We start from the raw sequence: 26,870 nt of genomic DNA, 5'->3' as shown, positions 1-26,870 counted from the left end.
TTTCCACACTTTCCTCTTTACATATGTAATCCACATTTTGCACATATACTTATGTAGTATTTTTGTGATTGAGCACATGTGCATGATTCTCAAAGCATGAAAATATAACAATCCTAGCAGTATAACTATTACTTCATACTATTTAACTATTACGAATAAATGAATAACTAATAACATTTAGGTCACTAGGGGAAAAAACATAAAGGGCTGCGCTTTTCGTAAAAGCGCAGGCCTACTAGTGAAGGGCTGCACTTTTTTAAAAAAGCGCAGCCCTACTAAGCAGAAGGGCTGCGCTTTTTAAAAAAAGCGCAGCCCTTCACAAGTAGGGTTGCGCTTTTTTAAATAAGCGCAACCCTTCTGTAGGTAAGAAGGGCTGCGCTTTTTTAAAAAGCGCAGCCCTTCCTGAAAAAATTTGAAATTTCGGAATCGCGGGCTTTGAAATATTGAGCGGGATTCGTCAAATATATTATCCCTCATTCTCTCTCCTCTCTCACGTCCCTCATTATTCTTTTCCTCTCTTCTCTCTCATCCTCTCATCCTCTCTTCTCTCTCAAAAACTCCCATAAACATTTGCGACAAAAACCTTGAAATGATTTGCACTAAACATGGCGACGGAGTCCGATTGCCTATTGTGATACCTTTTCGGAAGCGGAACGAGCCAACGAGTCAAACTCACCACTATGCCGTGACGTTTAGGCTTTTTAAGCCATCCGAGTTCGTTTAAGCCTCCAAATAACCATTTTAAGTTTTTCCGAATTTTTTTTTTCCCTTAAATTATGTATTTGGGTTTTGTTTTATGTATTTAAACATTATTAGGTTGTAGTTCTTGTATTTTCAGATCTATAATGTTCTTGTATACTTCTCTTTGTTTATATATTTTGATTAATGTTCTTGTATACTTCTCTTTGTTTTGATTAATGTTCTTGTATACTTCTCTTTGTTTATATATTTTGATTAATGTTCTTGTATACTTTCTTTGTTTTGATTAATGTTCTTGTATACTTCTCTTTGTTATATATTTTGATTAATGTTCTTGTATACTTCTCTTTGTTTGATTAATGTTCTTGTATACTTCTCTTTGTTTGTTTTGATTAATGTTCTTGTATACTTCTCTTTGTTTATTTTGATTAATGTTATTCTTGTATACTTCTCTTTGTTTATTTTGATTAATGTTCTTGTATACTTCTCTTTGTATATAATTTCTTGTATTTTCATCTTTGTTTTGATTAATGTTCTTGTATACTTATTGTATACTTCTCTTTGTATATTATTTTTGTTCCTTTTTTTCATTTTCGTTTCATTCTTTTTATTGTTTTGGGTTTAGTATTTTCGTTTCGTTTCTCTTCTCTTCTGTTTAATTTCAGAAAATGTGAGATTATGAGTAAAAAAAATGACAAAAAAAAATTTTTTTTTTATTTTTTTTTTGGTAGGAAGGGCTGCGCTAGTTAGGAAAAAGCGCAGCCCTTCTGGCCCAGAAGGGCTGCGCTTTTTCCTAACTAGCGCAGCCCTTCTGGGCTAGAAGGGCTGCGCTTTTTCCTAACTAGTTTATCCCTTCTAGCTTAAGGGCTGCGCTAGAATAGCGCAGCCCTACTTAAAAAGTGAAGGGCTGCTACTGAAAGGGCTGCTGTCAAAAAGCGCAGCCCTAGCTACATGCCTTTTTTTAGCGCAGCCCTTCTTCATTTTTCCACTAGTGGTGGTATTAGTTATGTTTTTCAAATAAAAAGTTAAACTTTCAAATGCAAAAGTTAAGTTTTCGATAGCAAAAGTGATTTGATCTGTTTCTTCAAATTTTTTGCAAGTGCAAGTTATCATCTAACAATGGGCAGTATATATTATCCTTTTTGATGAATATGTCTCAAACTCTTCTTTCACTTCAAACATGACAAACATCTTATCAGGTGAAAAAACAAAGTAAGTGTTTATGGACATTGTCATTGCAAACTCGTGCTCAAATATTTTACTTACATCCAAATTAAACATCCAATTGTATGTAGAGAATGGATCAGAGGAGGAAAATAATACAAGTTTTAGGGTGTCTCGATGGATTAGAGAAGAAAGAGAGAATGTTTATGTGTGATACTGAAGTTAGGGTCAATAAAATGCATTATAATCTGGAATATATGATATAACATTATAACTAATATACTCCAGCGCTTAACTAATTCATCCATAAACAATTTAATGCTAGCATAACTAATAGGTGCAATCGCTTAACTAATTCTACTGCTGGTTTGATGCACGCGTGTGATGTCAGCATGACATCAGCGGTCTCACGTTAATACTAACGTTAGACCGTCTCTCCAAAAATAGACTCTTTTAAGTTTGAAGATTTAGGAAATCTCCGGCCATTAAAATCTCAACTTGTAATGATCAAACCTGTAAAACAGAGTACACTAGGTGTAAACCTTACCACTCCATTACTCCTCCAGTTTATAAGATGCAACCACACGTCCACACACATATTTATTTTTAATGTTAAAGAAAATTTGTCAAAAAAAACCTTTTGAAAGTTTAATTTTGCGAGAAAAAATCTTTTAAAACATTATTTGCGAAAAAAACCACAAATTTAAATTGTCTTGCAAGATGAAACTTGTTTCCTTTTTCCGGTGTGAAACCTTTTGAAAGTTTAATTTTGCGAGAAAAAACCTTTTAAACATTCTTTGCAGAAAAAACCCACAAATTTAAATTTTCTTGCAAGATGAAACCTATTCCCTTTTTCCGGTGTGGTTTTTGAGATGCATAGGGGTAGTGCTGCGGTTAATGAAAATAGAGGATTAAAGAAAAATATAAGGGTCAACATCGAAATTAAGAAAAAACACATCGGAAAATGGAAATAGGTTTCTTCTTGCAAGAAAATTTAAGTTTGTGATTTTATTTTGCAAGGAATGCTTTATAAGTTTTTTTTTTTGTAAGATTGAACCTTTAAAAGGTTTTTTTTTTGGCGAAATTTTCCTAATGTTAATTTCATTTGGAACGCACCTCAAGAAGTACATTATTTGTAACGTGCATAATATCTAAGATACACCTTTAATTATTAGGATATTTAATTATATATTAGCAATTCAAATGTTTGACAAAGAACGATCTAAAAATACCTCACATGATTGTATTCTAAAGTGCACTAGGCCAGTTTGGTTTGCAATGTGACATGACCCCAGGCCAACAGTAGACCTGAGTACATGGCAAGCAAACAAGCACAACACAATAAGATATTGTGCGTGTTAGGCCATTTTGAAAGAAAAAGCATAACACGAGACATAAACTTGACACAATGATTTTCAAGCCTAGGCATCTGACCTGGTATGGCGAACTATGGTCGTGTCGTGTCCAAACCTTGGTTTTGTGTCTAAACGGTGTCACGAGCAGGAGCAGCATGAGCCATCTACAATGCCTAACCAAGAATCTAGCACGGCTGGTGTGATCTGGTCCTACAAGAGCACGACGGAATCAATGGCTTTTTTATGTCCTACATCTAAAAATGTGCATGCTTTACCTCTTGTTAGTTGTTCCAATATGTGGTGGCACGTTAAATAAATCTAAGTACCTAATACCAGAATGTAAACCGAAAGTTGGGCCAACAATATAACATTGAACTAGCAAAGACCTCATATGACATGATGTAGTATTAGAATTTAGATGTCGTATTTGGCCTCAATACCTAAGACAGACAAGATGTTCACATCAAACAACGACTTGAAAAAGTTTGTTCTTGCATTAAAAACTTTAGAAAATAACTGCAGATTCTAATTAGGTAAAGAAGGTACATTAACATTAATGACATATTAATCTTGGAAATTAAGATCGAGTAAATAGCTTGGTTAATCATACGCCTTTAATATCTTTCATATCAAAGATTCACTGCAACACGTTTGGCATAAAGGTTGAGAGAGACAAAGGTAAAGAAGAAGCTACACAAAAAAGGAAAGGTAAAACATACATAATAAATTAGTGTTTCTGTAGTAGTAAGAATGCAACAAAGCACCAGCTGACGAATTGAGGTACCAACTGACTAATTTGGACCATATCTCTATTCTTATGTAACCAAAAAAAAAAAAAAAAAAAAGATGCTTCCAATAATCTTCACATGTTTGTTAGCCTTACCAGATAGAGGGGAGTTCTATTAAAGCTTTCTAAAGCTAATTAAGAATACTATAGTAATACAACTCTCTTTTTAATACCCTTTTAATTATTCTGAGTGCTTGGAATTGTAAAAGGTATAATTTGCCATACAAATCAACTGTAAAATAGCAAAAGGTAGTAGTACTATCTTTGATGCTTGATTAATTTTATGGCCTTTTTTTCTCACAATATTTCTCTTTCTTATGTCAATTCCTTTGGTTTGTTATTAAGTATTGGAAAAATTGACATGAATAATCCCAACTTTCACAAGTCTTCTCAAAATAATCTCAACTTTGAATTATTAAAGAATAATCCCAATTTTAGGAGGTACGTACCCTTTCAAAATAATCCGAACTATTGATTTTCAACATATTGTAAACCTAAAATGGATTAGTGCGGGCAAGAAAAAAGATAATTTGACTTATTTTGAGAAGGTCCCCTCAAAAGTTGAGAATATTTTGGAATAATCCAAAGTTGGAATCATTTTGAGAATACGGGTGAAAGTTGGGATTATTCATGTCAATTTTTCCTTAGGTATTTTATTATTATCTTTTACAATCTATTATTACAAATGAATAGAAAAAAAGTTAATATCTTAGCTTGAAAGTAATATATTAAGACTTAAATTAATATTTTGAATTATTATATGTGTTTTTTATACTAGGAAAATGATATAGTCAAATCAGAGTTATATGATATAAAAGTCAAATTGGAATACTAGTAATGGTGACACTAATTGCAGATATTGTAATATATTGTATAGCCTCAAGGCACATTTCATAGCTAAGTTATAAAGCATCCACCTCAAGTTCAATTTCAAATCGAACTTAGACATAGGAGCTAGTTGTATGCGAATAAAAAATGACGATAATTAAAGTGATCTATATTCCCAATTATCGTAACAATAACATATCGGTCCAATACGAGTATGATCATCCTCTATTTGGAGTAACTCGTTATATGGACTATATATGTCCTAAGCGGCTTATTTGCTCTGTTTAACCTAATAAGTCACCCTTATAAATACCCAATTATGGGTCAAGGTAAATGAATCTCTCTCCAGTGTCTAAAAACTAACTTACTTTCTCTCTGATAATTATCCATTTTTGGGAACTAACTTGAGCATCAAAGGCTCCTTCATGGGGACCCTACCTCGTATTTGGAGTTCATCTTGCAGGTACATCTTGCCCGCGAGATTCAAGGATTGTTATACATGGAGGCTTGACATTATCAGGTTCTTTTTTGTTCTATACGAAACACCATATATAGTACTAAAAATATTATAATCCTTCTTGCAATAAAATAACACACAAGTGTACCTCCCGCTAAATTAGTAGGAATTAGAGGTGATCAAATGGCAGGTCGAGTGGTCAGGACTCCTCAAGAAAATATTACCCACTTGCAGGGATGGGACAAATTTTAGGCCGATTTTTTATGCCCAAAGCCTGCTTTTTGGGCCAAAATTGGGGCAGGCAAATTTTAAATTAGAAAATCATTTTAGTTGCCCAAATGGCCAAAACTTGTCCCAAATAAACCGGGCCCAAAAAAATCTGCCCAAGCATGGGCATTATATTTGGATCGGGATAACCTTGATCAGTTCTAGTAGAAACTAAAAAGGCTTATAATTGCGCAAAATATTAGATGGACCCTATCACGATGAGGGTGCATTCTATTTAAATTATTTTGACTTATCTGAAATACAAATGTAAACTTGATTTAACTAATATGAAAATTATTGGAACTTATCGAACCTTAACCTAATCTAACTAATTTGAAGTTATTGGTGTTTATTAGAAGTTATCAGAACTAATATAAAATAATCTATGCTTATATAAACTTATTAGAACTAATCTTAAATAATTTCCAATAATTTGAACTTATTTTAAAATATCTGAACTTATCATAACTTAATTTTTCTAAAATTAAGTCAAAATCAGACTAAGTATATTGTACACCTAATGCACAAACGTTCTTTTATGTCTCTAAATTCTAAGTAAGCATATTTACGTGATCATGTTGGAGTGTACCACATTTTATGTTTATAAGTGCTCGATTGGGGGAGGGGGGAAGCTCAAAGCAAATAGTGAGTAGTGACTTTAAGGCTCCGTTTGGTAGGGCGTAAAACATTTTCAGTGTAAAATAATTTTCATGGAAAACAATTTACAATGGAAAACACAATTCCAAAATTAGTTTAAATTGCTCCTATATTATTGATAAACTTATTACATTTACTAAAATTCGTTTAATCTCTCTTATAAGGATTGTAATTTAAAGTTAACAAAAAAACAACCAACTATGTTAGTCGGACATTGCTACATTTACCCGATGGATAATCTACCCACTAGTAATAGAAGCATTAAAATATTATTAATCATGTGAATTGGATTCCACTATCATCACTTACCATTACTCTCTATTAGTGGTGGATATATTACCCGATGGGTAGGCTAATTATTTTCCATGTCAGTAATGTCGTAACGTAAGTCAAGGAAAAATGATTTTGGGATCCAAGAAACATGGAGTACCATATTTCCCAAGGTAGTCTGACAGAGTCTTTAGATTGTAAATTGTAAGTGACATACTTGGCTCCAACAAAGACATTAAAGGGGGCAACTCCATGCCTTCATGGTCGGACCTTCCTTCATGTTTTAGTCTCCATCAAAGAGAACAATGTAGCCACGTTTAAATGATATTGCTTAACATTCTGAAACACACGTTTGTCTCTAATTTTTTAGTCTCATCTCTTAATTATATACAACTTGGTCTTTGGATTACGCTATAAACCTACAGGACTACTGAACAAATAATTAGTCAAATACTATAACTTAAACTAGTATTATATTTTAAAAAATAATTAACTTAAAACTAGTATTAAATCTTAATTGCCTTTGAAAATAGATTAAACTTCTTGACATATTCGTAGTTTATTCTTAGATATTAGAAGGTCTATCATGGTAAGATTTGACCAGAGAATTGTAGTTTGTGGTGACCAAATAGTATCAGCATCAGCATCAGCATGAGTACAATATTTGTAGAAAGTACAACTCAAAAAGAGAAGTGCAATTATACATATTATTGGGGTTATTGTTCATTGCATTATTATGCTGCTTAATCGTTAGTCACAAAATTTAAATTAAGACAACTTACAATAATTAAACTTATGTTAGAGAATATTTCATGGAACTACTTTTTATGAGAGTTTTTTTTTTTTTTAAAAGACTACCTTTAAAACTTTATCTTCAAAAAAGTACCAACTAACGATTTTGCTAAGTTTCCCCGTTTGATTTCGTCATTGAATTACACTTGGTGATTACATGACCTTCTTATCAAAAATTATTATCTGGTAGTATTTTGAAACAAATTTGCTATAAAAGTAAAAAATAATAATATAAAAGGTAGCTTTTTTGAAAATGTTTTTTAACAAAACATTATCAGTCAATATGAAGCATCTATTTAAAATTAGATGGAGTATTTCATATCAATTTGTTCAATTTATACGTAATTGCTATTAGTTTAAGAGCATTTTACATCAAATTATATGTAGTTGTTATCAGTTTACAAATATTTTATACATATTTGTCATCAGTTTATAACTGACTTAAGATATGTATAAACTGATAACAAATATGTTATCCAATATGCAAAAATTGAGATATAGATATGTATAAACTAATAAGAATATGTATAAACTTAAAAAAGGATAAATAACATGTTTGAACATATTACAAATATGCATAAACTGGTAAACATTTATAGAAGTATATAAACTGAAATGACAGAAACTCGTCTTGGTCATGATAAAGGGTAACTCTTTGCTATCATTAGAGATAACTTTTAACGTCTTAATTACAAGAAGTTGTAATAAATCCGTCTCACTCTCACCTAATACTGGTTGATGTCCAATAAACTAACGTAAACTTAATTGAATAAATTAGGAAAGATAGTAAAATGTCATAACTCCATTTCCGACGTAAAAAATGAAACTATAATTTTTCTTAAGTGTATTTGACCAACTTATTTTTTTTAAATCAATTGTCACAAAATTAAATTTACATTAAATTGAGGGTTGATCACTAATTTATTCACACCAATTTGGTAGTATCCAGCATGAATTCATTCCATGATTAGCTATAACTTGTGAGAGAGAGCTAATATAAACATTCTTTTGGTCTCATTTTAGTGTGGTCGGTGGGGGATAGCGGGAATCAGCAAGGTCATTATAGGCATTCAATAAATTTAGCGAATCTAAACAAAGTGACTATCGGATACCGCCAGGCGCCAGGTCACACCGCTGTCCTTCAAGGCTTTCAACGTTAACGCTAAAATTACATGAAAAACCAAACTGTCTTAATTACTATACAACTTCACTATCTATAAATTTCTCTAATCTTTTACTCTGTTTGTTTTTACTTACAAATAGTTTGACTTTGGTGATTTATAATTTAATTGAGGAAAATAATCTTTACTAGATTTGTCTCAATGTATACTTATCGAAGATCTGTTTCTTATAATTTTCTAAGGAAAATTGCCAAAAAAACTTTATAGAGCATTCTTTGCAAAAAAGAAACCACAAACTTAATTTTCTCTTACAAGAAGAAACTTATTCCCAATTTACTGTGTGTTTTTTCTCAATTCCGACGATGACCTTTCTATTTTTCTTTAACCCTCTATTTCTATTAACTGTATCACCATCCCTATGCATCTCAAAAACCACACCAAAACATAGTAATAGGTTTCATATTGCAAGAAAAATTAAGTTTGTGGTATTTTTGCGCAAAGCTAAGAATGCTTTAAAAGGTTTTTTCTCGCATAATTGAACTTTTAAAAGGTTTTTTTTTTTTTGACAATTTTTCCTTTTTCTAATATAGATAATTATAATGCATCAACAAGCCTGAAAGTCAATTTTTTGCAAGTAATATCCATAATATGCAACATATACACTTGTAAAGTTGTAGTTATGCATTAACCAAATATGGATACCACAACATATAAAGATTGTTGTGATCAATTACCATAAATTTGGTTTGTTGATAAATAATTAATGTGGAATAGTAACATATTTCATCATTTTCAATACACTTGGAAGAATTAGATGGATACAGTCTTCATGGCTACAACAAATCTCTAGGTCGTCTCTCTGAAAATGTTGCATGCTCTAGTAATATATACAAGAGATATATTACTAGACAATGACGGTAGCTTTGAAGAAGAAACCTTCATTTGATTCACTATTGACTTTGGCTTGAGGTTCATATGATTGAAAGCGGATGAAATTAGTTGATTTGAGGAGAGACTAGGAGAATTTGGGGGTACGTAGTAATGTGCGGTGGTGTTAATGGGTGGTTGATCGTCTTAAAACAATACTTCAGTTCGATAATCGAAAGTTTTGGCCCGATTTTTTTGCGAATCGTAGCCGTTTAGATCGATACTACCTAAGCGGTAAACCTTTTTTTGGTATGATTTTTCGGTTAACCATTAATCATTATTTAAGTTATACTATTATGTTTTACTTAATGTACATATATATTTTTTTCCTGTACATGCATATATTTTAATATAATATATATTCTAAAATAAAAAGTACTATAAAATGGATAATAAATCCATTGAAAAACATAACTAACACTAAAATTCACTCCATCTCCTAATTATAGTTTATATTAGTGCTAGAGAATCTAAATGATCACCATACATACTTTAATTGTTGTAACTTTCTAACAAATATTAGAATCAATGTTATTGTTTGTAAATGTTTCAATATTTCGGTTAACCGTTCACTCAAAAATCATAATCATAACTGTACCGTTTAACTGTTAATTTTATCGTTCCGGTAGCCGTACCGTTAAAACTTTTTTATTAGTATTACCACCTATTTAGACCGATATTTCGATACAGTTTTTTATGAACACCCTAATAACGTGAATTCTACGCCAAAGTCAATATCATAGTGTTGGCTATTTCTTCTAGAAAGTTAGTTAAAGTAATGTTGTACAAAATCTTATAACCTACACTATCTGTCGTCTTTTACTTGTTACATTTTTTATAAAAGCGATGTCACCTTTTAATAGGTACATTTCTTTATTTAATATCATGACCTATAAAAAGTATCAATATTTTTCTTTATTTTTGTCATATTAACTCTCAAATATTTTTGTCATCACTCTTTTTGGGGTCTTCTAAATATTTTTTGCTCACAATAATGTAACAAGTAATCAAAAATGGAGGAAGTAATGTTTATTTTTATATATCAATCGAAATTTTGTAGTCAAAGTGAGATAGGTAAATAATGCTATAAAATTCAAACTGTTAAAATTAATATTTTTTTGGGACCTTTTCGGAAACTTTATGAAAAGAAGAATTTCCTGTGAACTGTCCTTTCACAAAGTCACTCACGGGCCAACAAGCCTCAAACCTCTTAACATTGAAATTTTGCTTCGACCAGAATTTGAATCTGGTCTCTTAGAGAAAAGATAGGAAGCTCAAGCAACCATAACATATAACCTAAGGATACATGACATATGAGGTAGTAGAAGTAGCGCAAATTAGATCCTACACCGAGGTTAATATTTAACCATGTTTTTTCTTTGTACAAAATTTAAAAACCATGTTTTTTCTTTGTACAAAATTTAAAAACAAAGCTGACCTATGTGGAGTAATTTTGAAAAAGGATGGGGGAATGGATTGCACTACGGACTATAGCACTATACTAATACAGTAGACTACCAAAATCTATGGAAATAGTACCATTAAAATTTAAAAACATTAAATAAAATTAACTTTCTTTTGGATGAGATGTTCACTTTGCTGTTTACTGCTCAAGTAAGCAACGGTTGTGATTCACATGATTGCTTTGATTTCAATCCATGGACCCACCACAGTTAAAAGTTCTTAAACATAAAAATAAAATTATTTAATTTCATTTTTATTTTCTCTCTCTTCCTAAAAGTTCAAACCTCACTCTCTCTCTCTACTCTTTCTCTCTCTACTTCTTGTTCTTCTACTTCCTTCACTTCCTTCTCACATTTGCTTCCACTGCAAATCCCACTTTCTTTCCTACTGTGTAAGTTTTTTTCATTTATGATTTTATGTATTTTCCCATATTTTTTTTTGGTAAAATTTACTAATTATATTATGAATAATATTATAATAATATAATATAGTAATATTTCTTGTCACACATTTGCTTCTCTGTTAATTCATTCATATGTAATAGGTAAAATTCATTGCATTTTTCTGGGTTATTACTATCTGAAACATTCAACTAGAAATATTCTAACTTACTGAAAGATTAGGTTATTAAACAATTAGTTTAACCAAGTACTAACTAATCTTTTATTTATTAATTAATTAACTAAAGATTGAATTTTTCAAAATACTGGCTAAAATATTGATTATGGGTTGTCTTTAAAATTGTCTTTATTAAGAATGAAAATGAAAGCAACATTTTTTATTATGTAATAAACTAATATTATAATAATTTGATGTTGTGTATAGAAATGTGTAGGTGGGTAGATGATGATGATGAAGTATCAGAATCAGTTTAACGGTGTAGAGGGTTTGGAGCAGAGGAGGAGAGAGAGTATGGTGGGTCCCAGATCAAATGGAATTCGTTCATTTTCCGGCGCAAATGGTCGCCGGGAATCTTTTCCGGCGAGTGCACCGCCAAGTGCACCCGGTAGCAATGCGGGTTCGGATGTTGGTGTTCTTGAATTTGCTAAGGAAGATGTTGAGCTCTTGTTGAATGAAAGGATGAGAACTAAGAACAAGTTTAATTATAAGGTAGTACAATAAAATATAAATTATGGGATGTTTTGAAAATTGTATTTGGAATGTTTATGACTGTTATTTTTCTTCTTTTGTTCATGAGTTTTTGATCTAGTTTTGTGTTTGTGTTGTTGTTTGAGGTTTGAAAAGGAGAAACAGGTTTTGTGGGGTTCAGAATATTTGAATTTTCAGTTAAATTTGTTGAGTTTATGATTGTTTTTTTTTTCTGTGTATTTTGTTTGAGTTTTATTGAATTTTTGGTTAAGAATGGAAAATAAGCTAGTGGGGGTATGTTCAAATATAAATTTGTATTTGGATTTTATGAGTTTATAACGGTTATGTCTTATTATCCTGTGTTTTTGTGTTCTATTTATCTGTTTGCTGTTATTTGAGTTTAGAAGGAAAGAAAAGAAACAAGCTTGTTGAATTCACTCAAATATGAATTATTATTATTAATCATGGAATATATGATGGTTATTTATCCTGTTTGTCTGATGTAATAATCGCTCTATAACTTTGCATTGTTAATTTCGGGGTTCTTTTGTGCACTTTTTTTTGGTGAATTTGAATACTTTAGGAAAGATGTGAACAAATGATGGATTACATAAGAAGACTTCGGCTTTGTATTAGATGGTTTCAAGAGCTTGAAGGAGGGTACCTCTTAGAACAAGATAATCTCCGCGAATTATTGCAAGCAGCGGAGAGAAAATGCTCGGATATGGGTATGATGACTATTTATATCATTGAATTACGTGGGATTGGAGTATAATTTTGAAGTGAACAAATTGTTGGATATGAATTAGATGTTTTACTTTCTTAGAGATGCTGATGCAAAACAAGGAGGAAGAATTGAATGCGATTATCATGGAGTTAAGAAAGAACTACAACTTGTTGCAAGATAAATGTGCAAAAGAAGAATCAGATAAGTTGGTGAGCAGCAAATTAAATTATCTGATGTCAAATTATATTGCTATTGTTTGTAAGTAGATTAACTTGACCATCATGATTAGGTTGTGATGGATGACTTGTCAAGGGAAAAAGAGGCCAGGATAGCTGCAGAAAGATTGCAAACTTCTTTGTCCGAAGACCTTGAAAAAGCTCGCCAAGAGCAGCAGACTTCCAGTCAAAAGGTAGGCTGATCAAATGGATGATTCGTTTATGACGATGTACAGTGGAATGGATACAAGATATTATCTTTTGTAGTCAACTGAAGGAGTACAAGATTATTGGTTTTCTGAATCTGTGTAGTATGTTATATGCTGCAGATATCTTCACTTAACGACATGTACAAGAGATTACAGGATTACAACACCAGTTTGCAGCAGTACAATAGCAAACTGCAAACTGAACTTTCTACAGCGAATGAGACCTTGAAACGTGTTGAGAGCGAGAAGGCTGCCGTTGCTGAAAACCTTAGCACCTTGAGGGGACAATACACTTCATTGCAGGATCAGTTGACTCTATCCAAGGTGAGTAAAGTTACCTTTTCTGCTAGATACTCATTCAAGGGACTAGGTAACGTTGTGCTCTATCTGTATGCAAGTTATAGTATAATTATTTACAAGAACAATAAGTTCCAATAAATTCAATAAGTCCCAATAATTTAGATAAATTCCTAAACCCTGAATCGGAGATTGTTATGTTTTGATGATTTTCTTGATACACGATTGGTGGTCACTAAATGGCTCATTTGCACTTGTATGAATCATGTTCGTAGTCATCTCAAGAAGAGGCTGTCAAGCAAAAGGAGGCCTTAATTAATGAAGTGGGATGTCTTAGGACAGAGCTACAGCAGGCTAGAGATGATCGTGATCGCCAGTTGTCACAAGTACAGACTTTGGCAGATGAAATAGCCAAGTACAAAGATTTCACAGGAAGATCCGTATCCGAGCTGGATTGCCTCACAGTGAAATCAAATGAATTGGAGGTCTATCACGCCTTCTGTTTCTCCATTGATTAAATGCATCACGTTTATTGTGTTCTCACTCTTCCACACATATAGCAGGCTAAGTGTTCAACGCAGAATGAACTAGTTCAGACCTTACAAAATCAGTTGGCAGCTGCACACAAGAAATTGCAGGTATCCAATTAATTTTTATTTTATGCTGAGTTATTGTAATCTGCTCTTAATAGAATAAGTGAATCATTTGGACAGTATTTTCTATCTTTTCTCCCTTGGTAGAAATTGTATGATTCGTTTACATGAGCATGTTATACTCTCTTGGTCTTTCAAGAGGTTGAAGGTGGTAAACTATTTGGAAAAGTAATGATCTCAAAACATATTAACATTAGAAATAAGAATTTAGATTGCTGAGATAAATTACTGGCTAATAATTATATTTTTCTTGGCTTTAGATGAGCGATTTATCTGCTACGGAGACCAGAATGCAATTTGAAGAGCAAAATATGGTAATTTGTGATTTGCGGAACCGTTTGGCAGATGCAGAAGTGAAACTTGTCGAGGGGGAGAAACTGCGTAAAAAGTTGCACAACACCATATTGGTATATATATCTCCTGAAGAATTTTGCTGCCATTGACTTTATGCAGGATCACTTAATCACTGTTTTCTGGCAGGAACTGAAGGGGAATATACGTGTTTTCTGTAGAGTACGACCTATATTACCCGATGAAAGTTCTACTGCAGATACTAAAGTCATTGCTTTCCCCACATCTACAGAAACCATGGGACGGGGAGTTGACTTGTTGCAGAATGGTAGGTTGAAGTATATCTACAATATTTACTTTCAAGTCAAATTGTTATGCCTGAATCACTGATGCTTCTTGCTTTAATTTGTAACTAGGTCAAAAGCATTCATTTACATTTGACAAGGTGTTTACGCCCGATGCTCCTCAACAAGATGTATTTGTGGAGATCTCACAGCTTGTTCAGAGTGCACTCGATGGCTATAAGGTGCTCATGTCACAGTAACTTCAACTATATGTTCCTCTGTTTCACTAAAATTGCAACAATTTGACTTTTATGCTTGCCAACGTGTAACTTTGACCATTAATATCTTTAATAATTCATTAGTCAAAACTATATACATATATATTGACATAAATCAAATAACATTTACATAGTAACAATTGTTTTTAACTTTTTATGAAGTATTGGTTTAAAAAATATGGTCAAAGTGGAATATGTGAATAGTGCAAAAGTCAAATTGTTGCAATTTAAAGAAAACGGAGGAGAGTTCCCCCCCCCCCCAAAAAAGAACATGCAATATCCAAACTCTATGGATGTTCAGTATTTGCTAAAAAGTTTACTAGTTGTGCAACCTTCAGTTTAGGGCTATTAGTTTCATTTTGACCTTGGTACATTTCATCATTTAAATCTTTATCTGTAATATCAACATATAGCTTGTGTGTTCAGGTCTGCATTTTTGCCTATGGTCAAACTGGCTCTGGTAAAACATATACCATGATGGGCAGTCCTGGAAACCCCGAGAAGAAGGGATTGATTCCTCGCTCATTAGAGCAGATTTTTGCAACAAGGCAGTCTCTTAAATCACAAGGCTGGAAATATGAACTGCAGGTGAATAGTGAATATCTTTGCTATAGCTATGTGCTTGGCAATTACTGTATATTCTAGTCATGAATAACCACCATGTATCTTTTTACTCTACTCTACTCTTTGCAGGTGTCTATGTTGGAGATCTATAACGAGACTATCCGTGATTTATTATCTACAAGTAAATCAAGCTCAATAGAGAATGGCACTGCTGGAAAACACTACACTATCAAACATGATGCAAATGGTAACACACATGTCTCTGATCTTACCGTTGTTGATGTTCGTAGTTCTAAAGAGGTCGCGTATCTGTTGGAGAAGGCTGCTATAAGCAGGTAAATATCTTTATGATATGTGCAATGTAGATAGTTATTAGTTGCTAGAACAGTGCATTCTTATTTTCTATATGCCTTTTCTTCCTTTCTCTTCAATATTTTTTTTTGCAGTGTATAATTATTTTCGTTAGTTCTGCATAAATGTTGTATGTGGTTTATTGCAGGTCAGTGGGGAAGACCCTTATGAATGAGCAATCATCACGTAGTCACTTCGTTTTCACTATGCGTATATCTGGTGTCAATGAGGTATTTTAAGATTTTACAATCACCGTTAATTATCTTATTGTTTAGTGTTTTACCAAATTGACATAGTATTGATTTTACAAATCTATGTGCTTTCTGAATTTGGTTAGAGCACTGAGCAACAAGTACAAGGTGTGCTAAACTTGATCGACCTTGCCGGAAGTGAACGTCTTTCAAAGAGTGGGTCTACAGGAGATCGATTAAAGGAAACCCAGGTATTACCTTTCTTTCGATTTTTTATATCAAGTTGCTGGTTCCTCTTACTTCGAGTTAGTTTCTTAAAACACAATGGTTCTTTTCTCTATTGATCAGGCGATTAATAAAAGCTTATCCTCTCTAAGCGATGTCATATTTGCTCTGGCAAAAAGGGAAGACCATGTACCATTTAGAAATTCGAAATTGACGTATCTCCTGCAGGTTTGTTATTAATATGCTTGAATTCTGTTTAATATATCGAATTTGGTGGATTACTTTGTTGATTGGCACTTTTGAATAAATACTAACTAATTTAATGCTCTGATTAACAAAGTGAGGCTTAGTACAATTTCATAATTGAGTTCGAATCTGGAAAATTTCAGTACATTAACGGCCTGCTTGGTAGGTATTAGCAAATGGTGTTGATGGTAGTGAAGTTGTAGGAAATTTGTGAAAGTCTTATCCGAATGTCCATGATAATGCTTTTTTTATCCTCAAATACCTATTTTTCTTCAAAAATTTGCATACCATCCATTTACCAGTTTACGGGGTATTGAATAGTAATGGAAATTTGTGAAGAAAAATACATATTTTAGACTAAGTTCTATTACCACGGGATTTGACATGAGACCTTCTTTACAAAAATACATATAAATCCATTATCTTTACCACAATCTAGAAACAACTACCAAATAAACAATGTCATACTTCCTTCGTTCTGAAATAAGTGAAATACTTTTCTCAAAAAGTTCTCACATAAAAGAGAGAAGTGTTTAACTTATTTCAGGACGGAGGAAGTATAATTTTGATCTCTTTTGTAAGTCTTATTACCAACTTACCATTTAAGAGATATTGTATATCATTTTTGACTATTCTTTAGAATTTATTTTAATGATTGGTATTTGATTATCATCTGGCTTCATTGTGGAATAGCCTTGCCTTGGTGGGGACTCCAAGACCTTGATGTTTGCTAACATATCTCCTGAATCCTCATCACTGAGCGAGTCATTATGTTCGCTCCGGTTTGCGGCCCGAGTCAACGCTTGTGAGATTGGTATCCCCCGGCGCCAGACCAATGTGCGATCCTCTGAATCTCGTCTAAGCTATGGCTAATCATATGTTGGAAGATGATCAGCTGTTTGTGATATACCAGGTTGTGTATTTTATATTTTTCTTGGCTCATCTAACCCACTTAAGCACAAAATAAAGACTAAGACGAGCAATGAAGAAAAAAGAATGATCGATCGATAATTCTAACGTAGGAGAAGAAGGATTTTGTATAGTGATTAAGTAACAAAAATTCTGGAAATGGTGAACTTGTATTTTCTGGGAGTGGGGCTATTTTTTGCTCATTTGAATTATCCAGAGTTGTATCAATGATCAATACTTAACATTACACTGAGGTTGATTTTTTAACCTTTTCCCCTCACGTGTATTTATAAATCTAATTCTTCTGAATCTATTCACTTGAGCTATGTATTAATATATCAATGATTTATCTGATTCTGCTCAGTATCTTTGTACTGTTCATATCTTCAAATTTACTTGTACAATCACAGGATAGAAAAAAAAGAGGTAGAAATATCTGCAAAAAGCTATGCCATTCTATCCATCACCTCTTGCAGGATAACTGTGGTTTTGTTGTAGCAAGATTGTGTTTGAGGAAGATCCTTCAGTTTCACAGCATCTTGAAGCTGGCAACATATGGATGAACAATAAGATCAGTCACTTTTGAGTAATACTCCCTCCGGTCTTTATTAGTTTACTCGTATTCCTTTTTGGGATGTCCCTTATTAGTTTACCTTTTTCTTTTGTTTCTATTTTTGGAATGAGACCAGTAACTTTTCATCACATACGTTCACAACTTTAATATAAAATAATAGTTTCTCTTTCTTTCTATGACCCGCAACACTATTTCTACTAAAACTCTGTACAAAAGAAAGGAGTGAACTAATAAAGACCGGAGGGAGTAAATGACAGTTAAGGGATGAGAATGTTTTGCGTCCAAGAGAATTTAGCTTCTAAGTTAAAATTTCTTACCTTTTCGAAATTGTCGAAGAGCCTATTAGCAAGGTCAGTGAGAGGTTGTTTATCAGGTACAGATGAAGCAGAGATAACCTTGTCAAAATCATAGTACATGAAGGTGCCCTTAAGACGGAGATACCTTCTTACATAGTTAAAGGTATCTTGGGTTATTAAGTCTCCCAGTGCCATAAGATCAAAGGCATATTTTCTAAGTCTATGTGCACTTCCTTTTGTTCCAATGTTAGCCATGTAAATTCCCTTCTTCAGAAATGTCCTTGTTCCTGTTTCTTCATTAAAAATCTCTGCAATAAAGCACACCCAAATGTGTTTTTTCAACAAAATTATTGAAAAGCCCAAACTTTTTATCCAATTTGATCCTATATTCCTACTAGAAGCGTATTATTCGATTAGGTCTGTTTTAACGTTTAATCTAATCGTTTATTTTCTTATGGGTTGAGTCGAAAATTTTGTCCAAAGCTTAAATCGAACTGTTTCTCTTAGATGCAATATATGCATTTTTGGTGGGTGGATTAAAACAGTCGAATATTGCATCTTAAAAAACATAGATAGTATTAAAGAGTAAGCATATTACGAAATGTTCTTTGTATTTTTAAAGATTTCGCATATTGGTTATCGTTGTCCTTTTATTAAAAATTTAATTGCCAATTCTAAGGGCATGATACATGAGAATTGAGATATAATAATTCGAAATATGAATAAGTTCCAATAGTTGTGGGAAGCCTCTAACTCTGTGTGCATAACTCAAATGTTGGAAAAGTTAGATTGGATGTGATATGGACGGAGAAATGAAAATAGTTTATGTCACTGACATTTTCAACTCTACTATTTCTCGCTTTAACACATACTATAACTTTATTGGTTTTGGTTGCATGCAAAATTCTGAGTCTATTTGACTCTATTTTTTTATGGAACTAACTAGTCGTTTTAAGTAGATCCTAATACTGATATTGGTTATATAAATAATGCTCAAGTCTTTTAAAAACATTATCTTGGGACATCTAACATACATCAGCCGATTTCCATTATTATTTGAGGGCAGGTACTTCTGACCAATTACATACAATTGATTTATTTTTGAGTGTTTTGAAATTCGATTAAGTATATACAATCCGAATGTTTGTTTCTACACTTGAGTAATAATGGATAAAATTCCATGAGAAATAGTTAAAATTATACTCGGGTGTAGAATAATTTTTGTTATAGAGTACACCAGAACAACTATTAATTCCGTCCACTATCTCCTCCAGAAGAGGAAAAATAAAGAATAAAAAAGACTAATACTTCCTCCGTTTCGAATTAAATGCAACAAATTCACTTTTACGCATGCCTAGGCATTATTTTGACCATAAATATCTATAATTACATAAAAGTAAAAATTATAAAAATTACATTTTATAAAGTACGTCACGAGATCCCACTTCATTATGTTTTCCATTATGTACAAGTCACAAGCCTTAATCAAAGTGAAAAGTGTGAATAGTGAAAAAATGAAATTGTTGCATTTAATTCGAAACGGAGGAAGTACTTACTATTCTCAGCTGGAGGTAATCCAGGAAGAGGGCCAGTGAGCCACAACTGATTTTCTTCCACAGCTAATGAAGCATTATTATTGGTATCAAGTTGAGCAAGTAGAGCAATAGATGCAATGCCTAAAACTGACCTTCTTGTTGTATTTTTGAGTGCCAAAGATGAACATTGTTGCTCAAATTGATCAAAATTCTCAAACATTTTGGCTTGACATTTAATAATTCTGCATGATTTGGAAGGTGTTCTTTGGATGTTAGGAGTTTTAGGGATGGCTGCTGGTAAGCTCTCAGTGACACCATATAAGTTTGCCAATCGAGCCATGGTGTTGTGCTTTTGGTTATTCAAAGAAGATTAAAGACATGAATGTGATAATCTTTAGGGACCTTGTTTTTTTGAGTTTGTGAAGATTTTGGATGAGTTATTGGCTATTTTTGACCACCCAAATGGATGTACACGTTGAGGGTAGTTTAGTAATTTACAAGGGAAATATTCTTTTATCTTTATTTACTTGAGATAATCGATATAGTATTGCTAATTTGCTTAATTGATTTTATCCATTTGCAAATCTTTAATGACTAACTAGTTATTAGGTCCGGGTTATGCTCCGGGTAAGAAAAAATTTCATTTATTAATATAATACTTTATGATAATAACACTAAATACAACTTAGCCTAGTAATTAGAACTTTAGTATATGTACCCGAGATCTCGGAATCAAATCTTATACTATGCAATTTCTTTTTTTTTTATTGTACATGAATTACATGAACTAAAACTCCCTAAGGAGAGCGTAAACACGACTTTTAATATATTTGTATCTCTATTATATAAGGGAATGGGGGAGCAATGGTGTCCTCTTTTGAAATGCCTATTTTACCCCCCTTCCCTTTCTAAATTACAAAAGGAATGTCAAAATCAAAATCGACACTCAAAGAAAACTACCAAAAATTAATTTATAACACTCACTCACAAGTCACTTAAAAGAAGAAACTTTACAAATCACTTATACAATTGAGAAAATCACGTTATAAAAATCATGCAAATCACTCAAATAATTAGGAAATTTTATTAAAACTTAAAATTAACATACAAACTAAAACCAATAACCTAGAACGTCAATACATACAGAAACATTAACAAAAATTTACTTACGAATCACTATTCTCAAGAACCATTCACAATTACATACTCACAAAAGTTACCTATAAACACAAATCTGAGAAAAACATAAGATTTTGACGGCGATATCACACATTCATCCATCGGCAATTTGCGAACTTCCAAAAAGGTACATAATTCTTTTAATCTTCAAAATTATTTCACATTAGTTGAAATAAACAATAATAGCTTAGTCGACTGTTATGTAGTAAAAAAATGAAGATGATAACAATGAGTTCAAAAGGGCTTTTATATAATCAGACTTAAATTTAATTCATTTTCAATACAACAAATTTAGTTTTTTCTGTAAAAATGCCAATATTAAAATTTTTGCAAAAAATCCATGTCTAGAAATGAATTTTGAAAAACAAAACAATATCAAACTTTTTACGAACAACTTTTGCAAAAATCCATTTTCAGAAAAAAAAACTACATTAATTTGCGAAAAGTAACAATTTTTGTTTTTCTAAAAAAATTCCAATATCAAATTGTGTATGAATAATTTAAAATTTCATTTCAAATATAATTGAAGCTCAAAGTGTTATTTAGAAAAGGACAAAATTTAAAATGATGAAAATTTTAAATATCAATGTGTGAAAACGGAATTTAGAAGTTAGACAAGGAAAAAAAAAAACTGAATTTAGTTTATACTTTTCGGTTAAAATTTTGGGATCATGGATCAAATTTTACTCTTGTTAATGCCTAAAAAAGATAAAATTTGTGTTTTAAAAATATGAGACACGCATCGCATGCAAAAAATTTTAGTAGATTAATATTAGTTCTAACTATGGCAAATCCATTTTAAAAGGTATCAATTGCCGATGAATGTAAAATGAAGGATCGATTTTGGTATTTGTGGTTCAATTCGACTTGCGTGGACCCGGTTCACACTAAAAATAGTGTGGACCAGGCCCAGGCACGTGACCCTATATCACTTTAACATACACTATATCACTTTAACATACACTATATCATTGTAACATACACTATATCATTTTAACACACACTAAATCACTTTAACATACACTATATCACTTTAACATACACTATATCATTTTAACACACACTATATCATTTTAACACACACTATATCACTTTAACATACACTATATCACTTTAACATACAATATATCACTGTAACATACACTATATCATTTTAATATAATACACTATATCATTTTAACATATACACTATATCATTTTAATATACACTATATCATTTTAACATACACTATATCATTTTAATATACACTATCATAAACTCACGTGATATGGATCGGGTGTACACTAATTAGTGTGCACCGGGTTCATATTAGTTTTTTTATTTGTGGTTTATATGGACATTCTAAAATTGTTATAGTGGCTATTAGCTAAGAATAACTTATGGTTTCTTGGATTTTTTTAGAATTCTAATGTCTTACATAAGGTGACATTATAAGAGTTATTTGGAGAAACCGCTCCACGCCAAGATGTAATCCCCCTTGAACAAAGAGTTATAGTTTTGAGAGGCATTAAGAGAGTTGTATCTCCACTAGGTCTGACAATCAGGGTCGGGTTGTGTCACTTTCAGGTTGACCTGATTTATATTTCAGATCATTTTTAGGTTGACCTGATTTATATTTCAGGTCGAAAACCTCAACCCAAACCGACCTTATATTTTTCGGGTTGACCCGAAACCAACCAAAAAGACCTGAAATAAAAATCTAAATATTCAATGATAAAAAAAACTGCCAACTTAATTAAAAAAAGGTACTGTGCAGGTAATATGTTTAAGTTTCAACATTCAAAGCCGGAATTTTCGGGTTGAAGTGAGTTGGGATTGGCCCAATATTATAACCTGACCGGCTAAGGGCTAACCTAACATAATATAAGTTATTTTAAATCAGATCATTTCGGGTTAGTTTCAGGTTCAAAAGGTCAACCTGAACCTAACCCATAATATTTTCAGGTCGGGTTGGGTCGACCCATTTTTTTTCAGGTCAAAAATCTCAACCCAAACCCGGAATTTTCAAGTCAGTTTCAGTTCGGGTTATCAGGTTGGGTCAGTTTTTGCCAGCCCTAATCTCCACTATTTGTCTTCTTTAATCATCTATGAAATATCCAAAGGAAGAAAATGGTGCAAGTATTGTGAAACAAAAGTAGTATGTGTACATGCAAATTTCGAGTCAGAATATATAAGACAAGAAATAAAGTAACAAAGAAATAATATTCCAATAAATTTATTGAGTATATATATAATGTATGTAAATCTGTTTCACAGCTGGAGGGTGACACATGTTGATATCGACCTGGAATTGAGTAGCAGTGTAGAATGATGTTTTGTCAACGTCAACCTAAGTTTGAGTGTGGGATGCCGTTTTGTCAACGTCAATTTGTGTTTGAGTTTTGTTTCGGTGTATTTGAATGAGCGTTGACAAAAACTTGAATCTCAATCGAATATGTTTGAGTGTATCTAAATAGTCGGCACAGATTTGATGTGCTTGTTGACTATTTGCAGAGAGAAGTCCAAGAGAATTTTATGAGCTTTTGATAATCAATAATGATTTTTTGGTCCCCTTTGATGAAGAAGGTGAGGTCTATTTATAGGGAACGAAGATCCCTTTATGGACTTGGTAGTTTATGGGTTTGAGCCCGTTTGTGACTTGGAATTCTTTATTTTACCTTTGTCATTTGGCCACCTATTTGGACCATAATGTTGATTGGCTCAAATAGCTAACAACCCTAATTATATTTGTTGATTTAATTTGAATATTTTATTTAGATGGACTAAATTAATTAAAGTAGGCTAATTATATTTATTTTAGCTCAATACCAATCAATTTATTTTAATGTAAAACACTAATAATTTATTAGTGTCTACAATATGTTCTATGTTTAGTAGAAATCAAACACGTCACTCAAGCCTAATTTTATACCAAGTGAAAAAAATATAAATACAATCGAGGATGTAAAATTTATCAAACCTTGTCAATAAAAAGCAAATTCTATCTTGGAAAAATAAATTATTCTTTTGTAACAACTTAATTGACGCAGTCGTAATTAATGAATGAAAATTAAGCGCAATTCCTAATAAGAACAAATAGATTCACAAGCGATAAATTTGTCAAAAAGCTCCAAAATCTACCAAAAAAGAGATGAACTCTCAGATTATTATTATTATTAGAAGAAAAGCTACCTTCTAATGACGGCTCGAAACATTTAAATAGTCTTAGCAAAGCCTTAATATGAAAATTAACTAAAATCAAAATATAGAAATCATTAAAAAGTTATTTCGGATCCCTAAATGAACTTGTTGTTAGATGTGATCAATGAGAGAACCGGATATCCCACTCCAAGGCACGGAAACTACGCTTTCCTATTAGTTTAATTTCGCCCCTCTAGGATCACCGGGTTATCACGAAATAACTAATGAGATACAATGGAGAGAAACAATCCACTTAGATGATCTTCTAAGTGAATCAAACAAGAACTTGTGTTTTGTGTTTGTGAAGAACACTCAAGAGAAGATTGCAAGGTTTCTCTTAAGCAAAGCAAGAAGGTTTAGAGAGTATAGAAAATCTGATTTTTTCTTCTAACCCTTCACTCATAGGAATCCCAAGGTTTATATAGGAAGAATAAACCTTTCATTGACTAGGGAGGTTAATCACATAACCCCCATCTTAATCACATTGACTAGAGAGGTTAATCACATAACCCCCATCTTAATCACTCATCAAAGGTCTTTAATCTACTGATTAAAGGACCTTAAAAGTCATTAAAATGATCAACAAAGCATCACAACGGATATAAAACCGTCGAGGCAACTTTTCACGTTCCAAGGCAGAAGGCAGGTCGCGACTCGCGAAGGAGCTCGCGAGTCGCGAGGCGCTGGTCGCGACCCGCGACGCCTGTCGCGACTCGCGACGGCCCTTCTGTCTCCCTTGGTTTGCAACGTGATTTTACCACTTGATGTACTCTAGCCTTTTGCATACTAGACCTCCTCCTCTTCTAGTACATTCCCATATGAGTCCCAAACCCATTACCCTATAAATGTTCCAACAATCCTCCTCCCATTTATAGGGTAATGTTGAAAAGTTTTTCAACTTGCTATAAATCGCAAACACACATGTTCATGCATCATGGAAATATCTAACGATTGAATTTCCATTTAGTAAAAGTAATCTTTACAATAATTTAGATCATAATGATAGACAAAGCTTTGAATCATATAACCATTACAAATTATTGAAGTTACTAATACACACAAACATAAACTAGGTTCTTAAAACCTCCGACACCTATGAAGCCTTGGTGTCCATATCCATTCATAAGCATTCCAAGTCAAGCCTTAGACTTGATGAAGCGGCCAAACTTCTAGCTTACATAGGTAAATCTTTCCGAACATGCTCCTACAATTGAGCACCTTATCAAAGATTTATTAAGAATAAAATTCAACCTCTTTATCATTGTAGCAACAAGCACTAACCTCGGGATGTATTAAACAAGTGCTCCCAACCTCTTAGAGAAGTACTATCCTCCTTGAATTTGAGATCTAACGTTGTATTAGACATCAAATAGAGTTTTCCTTCACCATAGGTTGATCAATAGGCTTAAGACCCATCCCTTTGTTCATTTTGTTCACTAGTTCCCTTGACAACGGTTTTGTAAACGTATCCGCCAAGTTCAAACTAGACCGAACAAAATTAATAGTTATACAACTATTCCTTATCATTTCCCGCACATAGCTATGTCTAACTCCAATGTGCCTTGACTTGCCATTGTAGACTTCACTATATGCTTTAGCTATGGTTGATGCACTATCACAATGGATAGCAAGAGGTGACATTGGTTTCACCCATAAGTCCACCTCACTCAACACATTCCTTAGCCATTCCGCTTCTTGGCAACAAGAAGCCAAAGCAATGAATTCCGATGCCATAGTGGAATCCGTTATACATGTTTGCTTCTTGGATGCCCATGAAATGGCACCTCCTCCAAGAAGAAACACCCAACCACTAGTGGATGAATAATCTTCCTTATTCGAAATCCAACTAGCATCCGAGTAACCTTCTAAGATAGAAGGTTCTCTTTGTATGTTATGACATAATCCAAGGTCTTATTCAAGTACCTTAACACTCTTCTCAATGCTTGCCAATGCAACATACTAGGATTACTAGTATACCTACTGAGCTTGCCAATAGCAAAGGCTATATCCGGCGAGTGCTAGTCATAGCATACATCAAGCTTCCAATTAAGCTTGCATACTCCAATTGTGAAATTGGAGTACCACTACTCGGAACCAAGTGAATACTAGGATCCATAGGAGTAGCAAAATGAGTCGAATTTGACTCATTATACCTCTTGACCACTTTCTCAATATAATGAGATTGTGATAAAGAAAACGACCCTTTCCCTCTTATTATTCTAATACCTAGAATAACATCCGCTTCACCCAAATCTTTCATGGAGAAGCTAGAGGAAAGAAGACTTTGGTCTTTTCCACTTGTTCCAAATCAGTCCCAAAAATAAGCATATCATAACATATAACAAATCTCCTTTACCGTTATTATCAAATTTGCTATATACACACTTATCGGACTGATTTATTTTGAACCCACTAGACAACACAACTTCATCAAATTTTTGATGCCATTGCTTAGGTGCTTGTTTAAGACCATACAAAGATCTAACTAATTTGCAAACTTTAGTTTCTTGACCTTTAACCACAAACCCTTCAGGTTGATTCATGTACACTTCCTCCTCCAATTCACCATTAAGAAAAGCAGTTTTTACATCCATTTGGTGAATTACTAGACCATGAATCGCAGCTAATGCTATCAATAGTCTAATAGTAGCTATTCTAGCTACTGGAGCATAAGTATCAAAGTAATCGATACCATATCTTTGCCTAAAACCTTGGACCACTAACCGGGCCTTATGTTTTAGTATGGTTCCATCGATTTTCTTTTTCCTTACAAAAATCCATTTACAAC

At 32.7% G+C, this 26,870-nt stretch overlaps 2 protein-coding genes across 4 annotated transcripts; one reads left to right on the top strand and one right to left on the bottom strand.

Annotated features, from left to right (window-relative positions):
* Positions 1–11,044: 11,044 nt before the first annotated feature.
* LOC104907091 (kinesin-like protein KIN-14N) lies at positions 11,045–17,639 on the top strand. 3 transcript variants are annotated; one of them, XM_010695965.4, is made up of 17 exons: positions 11,045–11,179; positions 11,624–11,898; positions 12,461–12,605; positions 12,704–12,813; positions 12,894–13,013; positions 13,149–13,352; positions 13,601–13,810; positions 13,886–13,963; positions 14,239–14,385; positions 14,459–14,597; positions 14,686–14,795; positions 15,258–15,419; positions 15,525–15,730; positions 15,895–15,976; positions 16,084–16,188; positions 16,286–16,390; positions 17,102–17,639. In XM_010695965.4, exons 2-17 carry the CDS (start codon positions 11,632–11,634, stop codon positions 17,279–17,281), a joined length of 2,370 nt encoding a protein of 789 aa, XP_010694267.2. In that variant the 5' UTR covers positions 11,045–11,179; positions 11,624–11,631; the 3' UTR covers positions 17,282–17,639. The 3 variants fall into 3 exon arrangements, with proteins under 3 accessions (XP_010694267.2, XP_010694268.2, XP_010694266.2); XM_010695966.4 differs by having other exon boundaries at positions 11,614–11,898; positions 13,889–13,963; XM_010695964.4 differs by having other exon boundaries at positions 11,614–11,898.
* On the bottom strand, positions 17,617–20,146 carry LOC104907092 (photosynthetic NDH subunit of lumenal location 3, chloroplastic). Its single transcript, XM_010695967.4, has 3 exons — positions 19,744–20,146; positions 18,209–18,495; positions 17,617–17,862 (listed from the first exon to the last, which is right to left on the bottom strand). The coding sequence occupies exons 1-3, from the start codon at positions 20,060–20,062 to the stop codon at positions 17,764–17,766; spliced, it is 705 nt and encodes a 234-aa protein (XP_010694269.2). The 5' UTR covers positions 20,063–20,146; the 3' UTR covers positions 17,617–17,763.
* Between the last annotated feature and the right edge of the window lie 6,724 nt (positions 20,147–26,870).

Source organism: Beta vulgaris, chromosome 4, assembly GCF_026745355.1.
Source record: "Beta vulgaris subsp. vulgaris cultivar EL10 chromosome 4, EL10.2, whole genome shotgun sequence".
Lineage (NCBI taxonomy): Eukaryota > Viridiplantae > Streptophyta > Magnoliopsida > Caryophyllales > Amaranthaceae > Beta > Beta vulgaris.
This window is presented reverse-complemented; position numbering and strand designations above follow the sequence as displayed.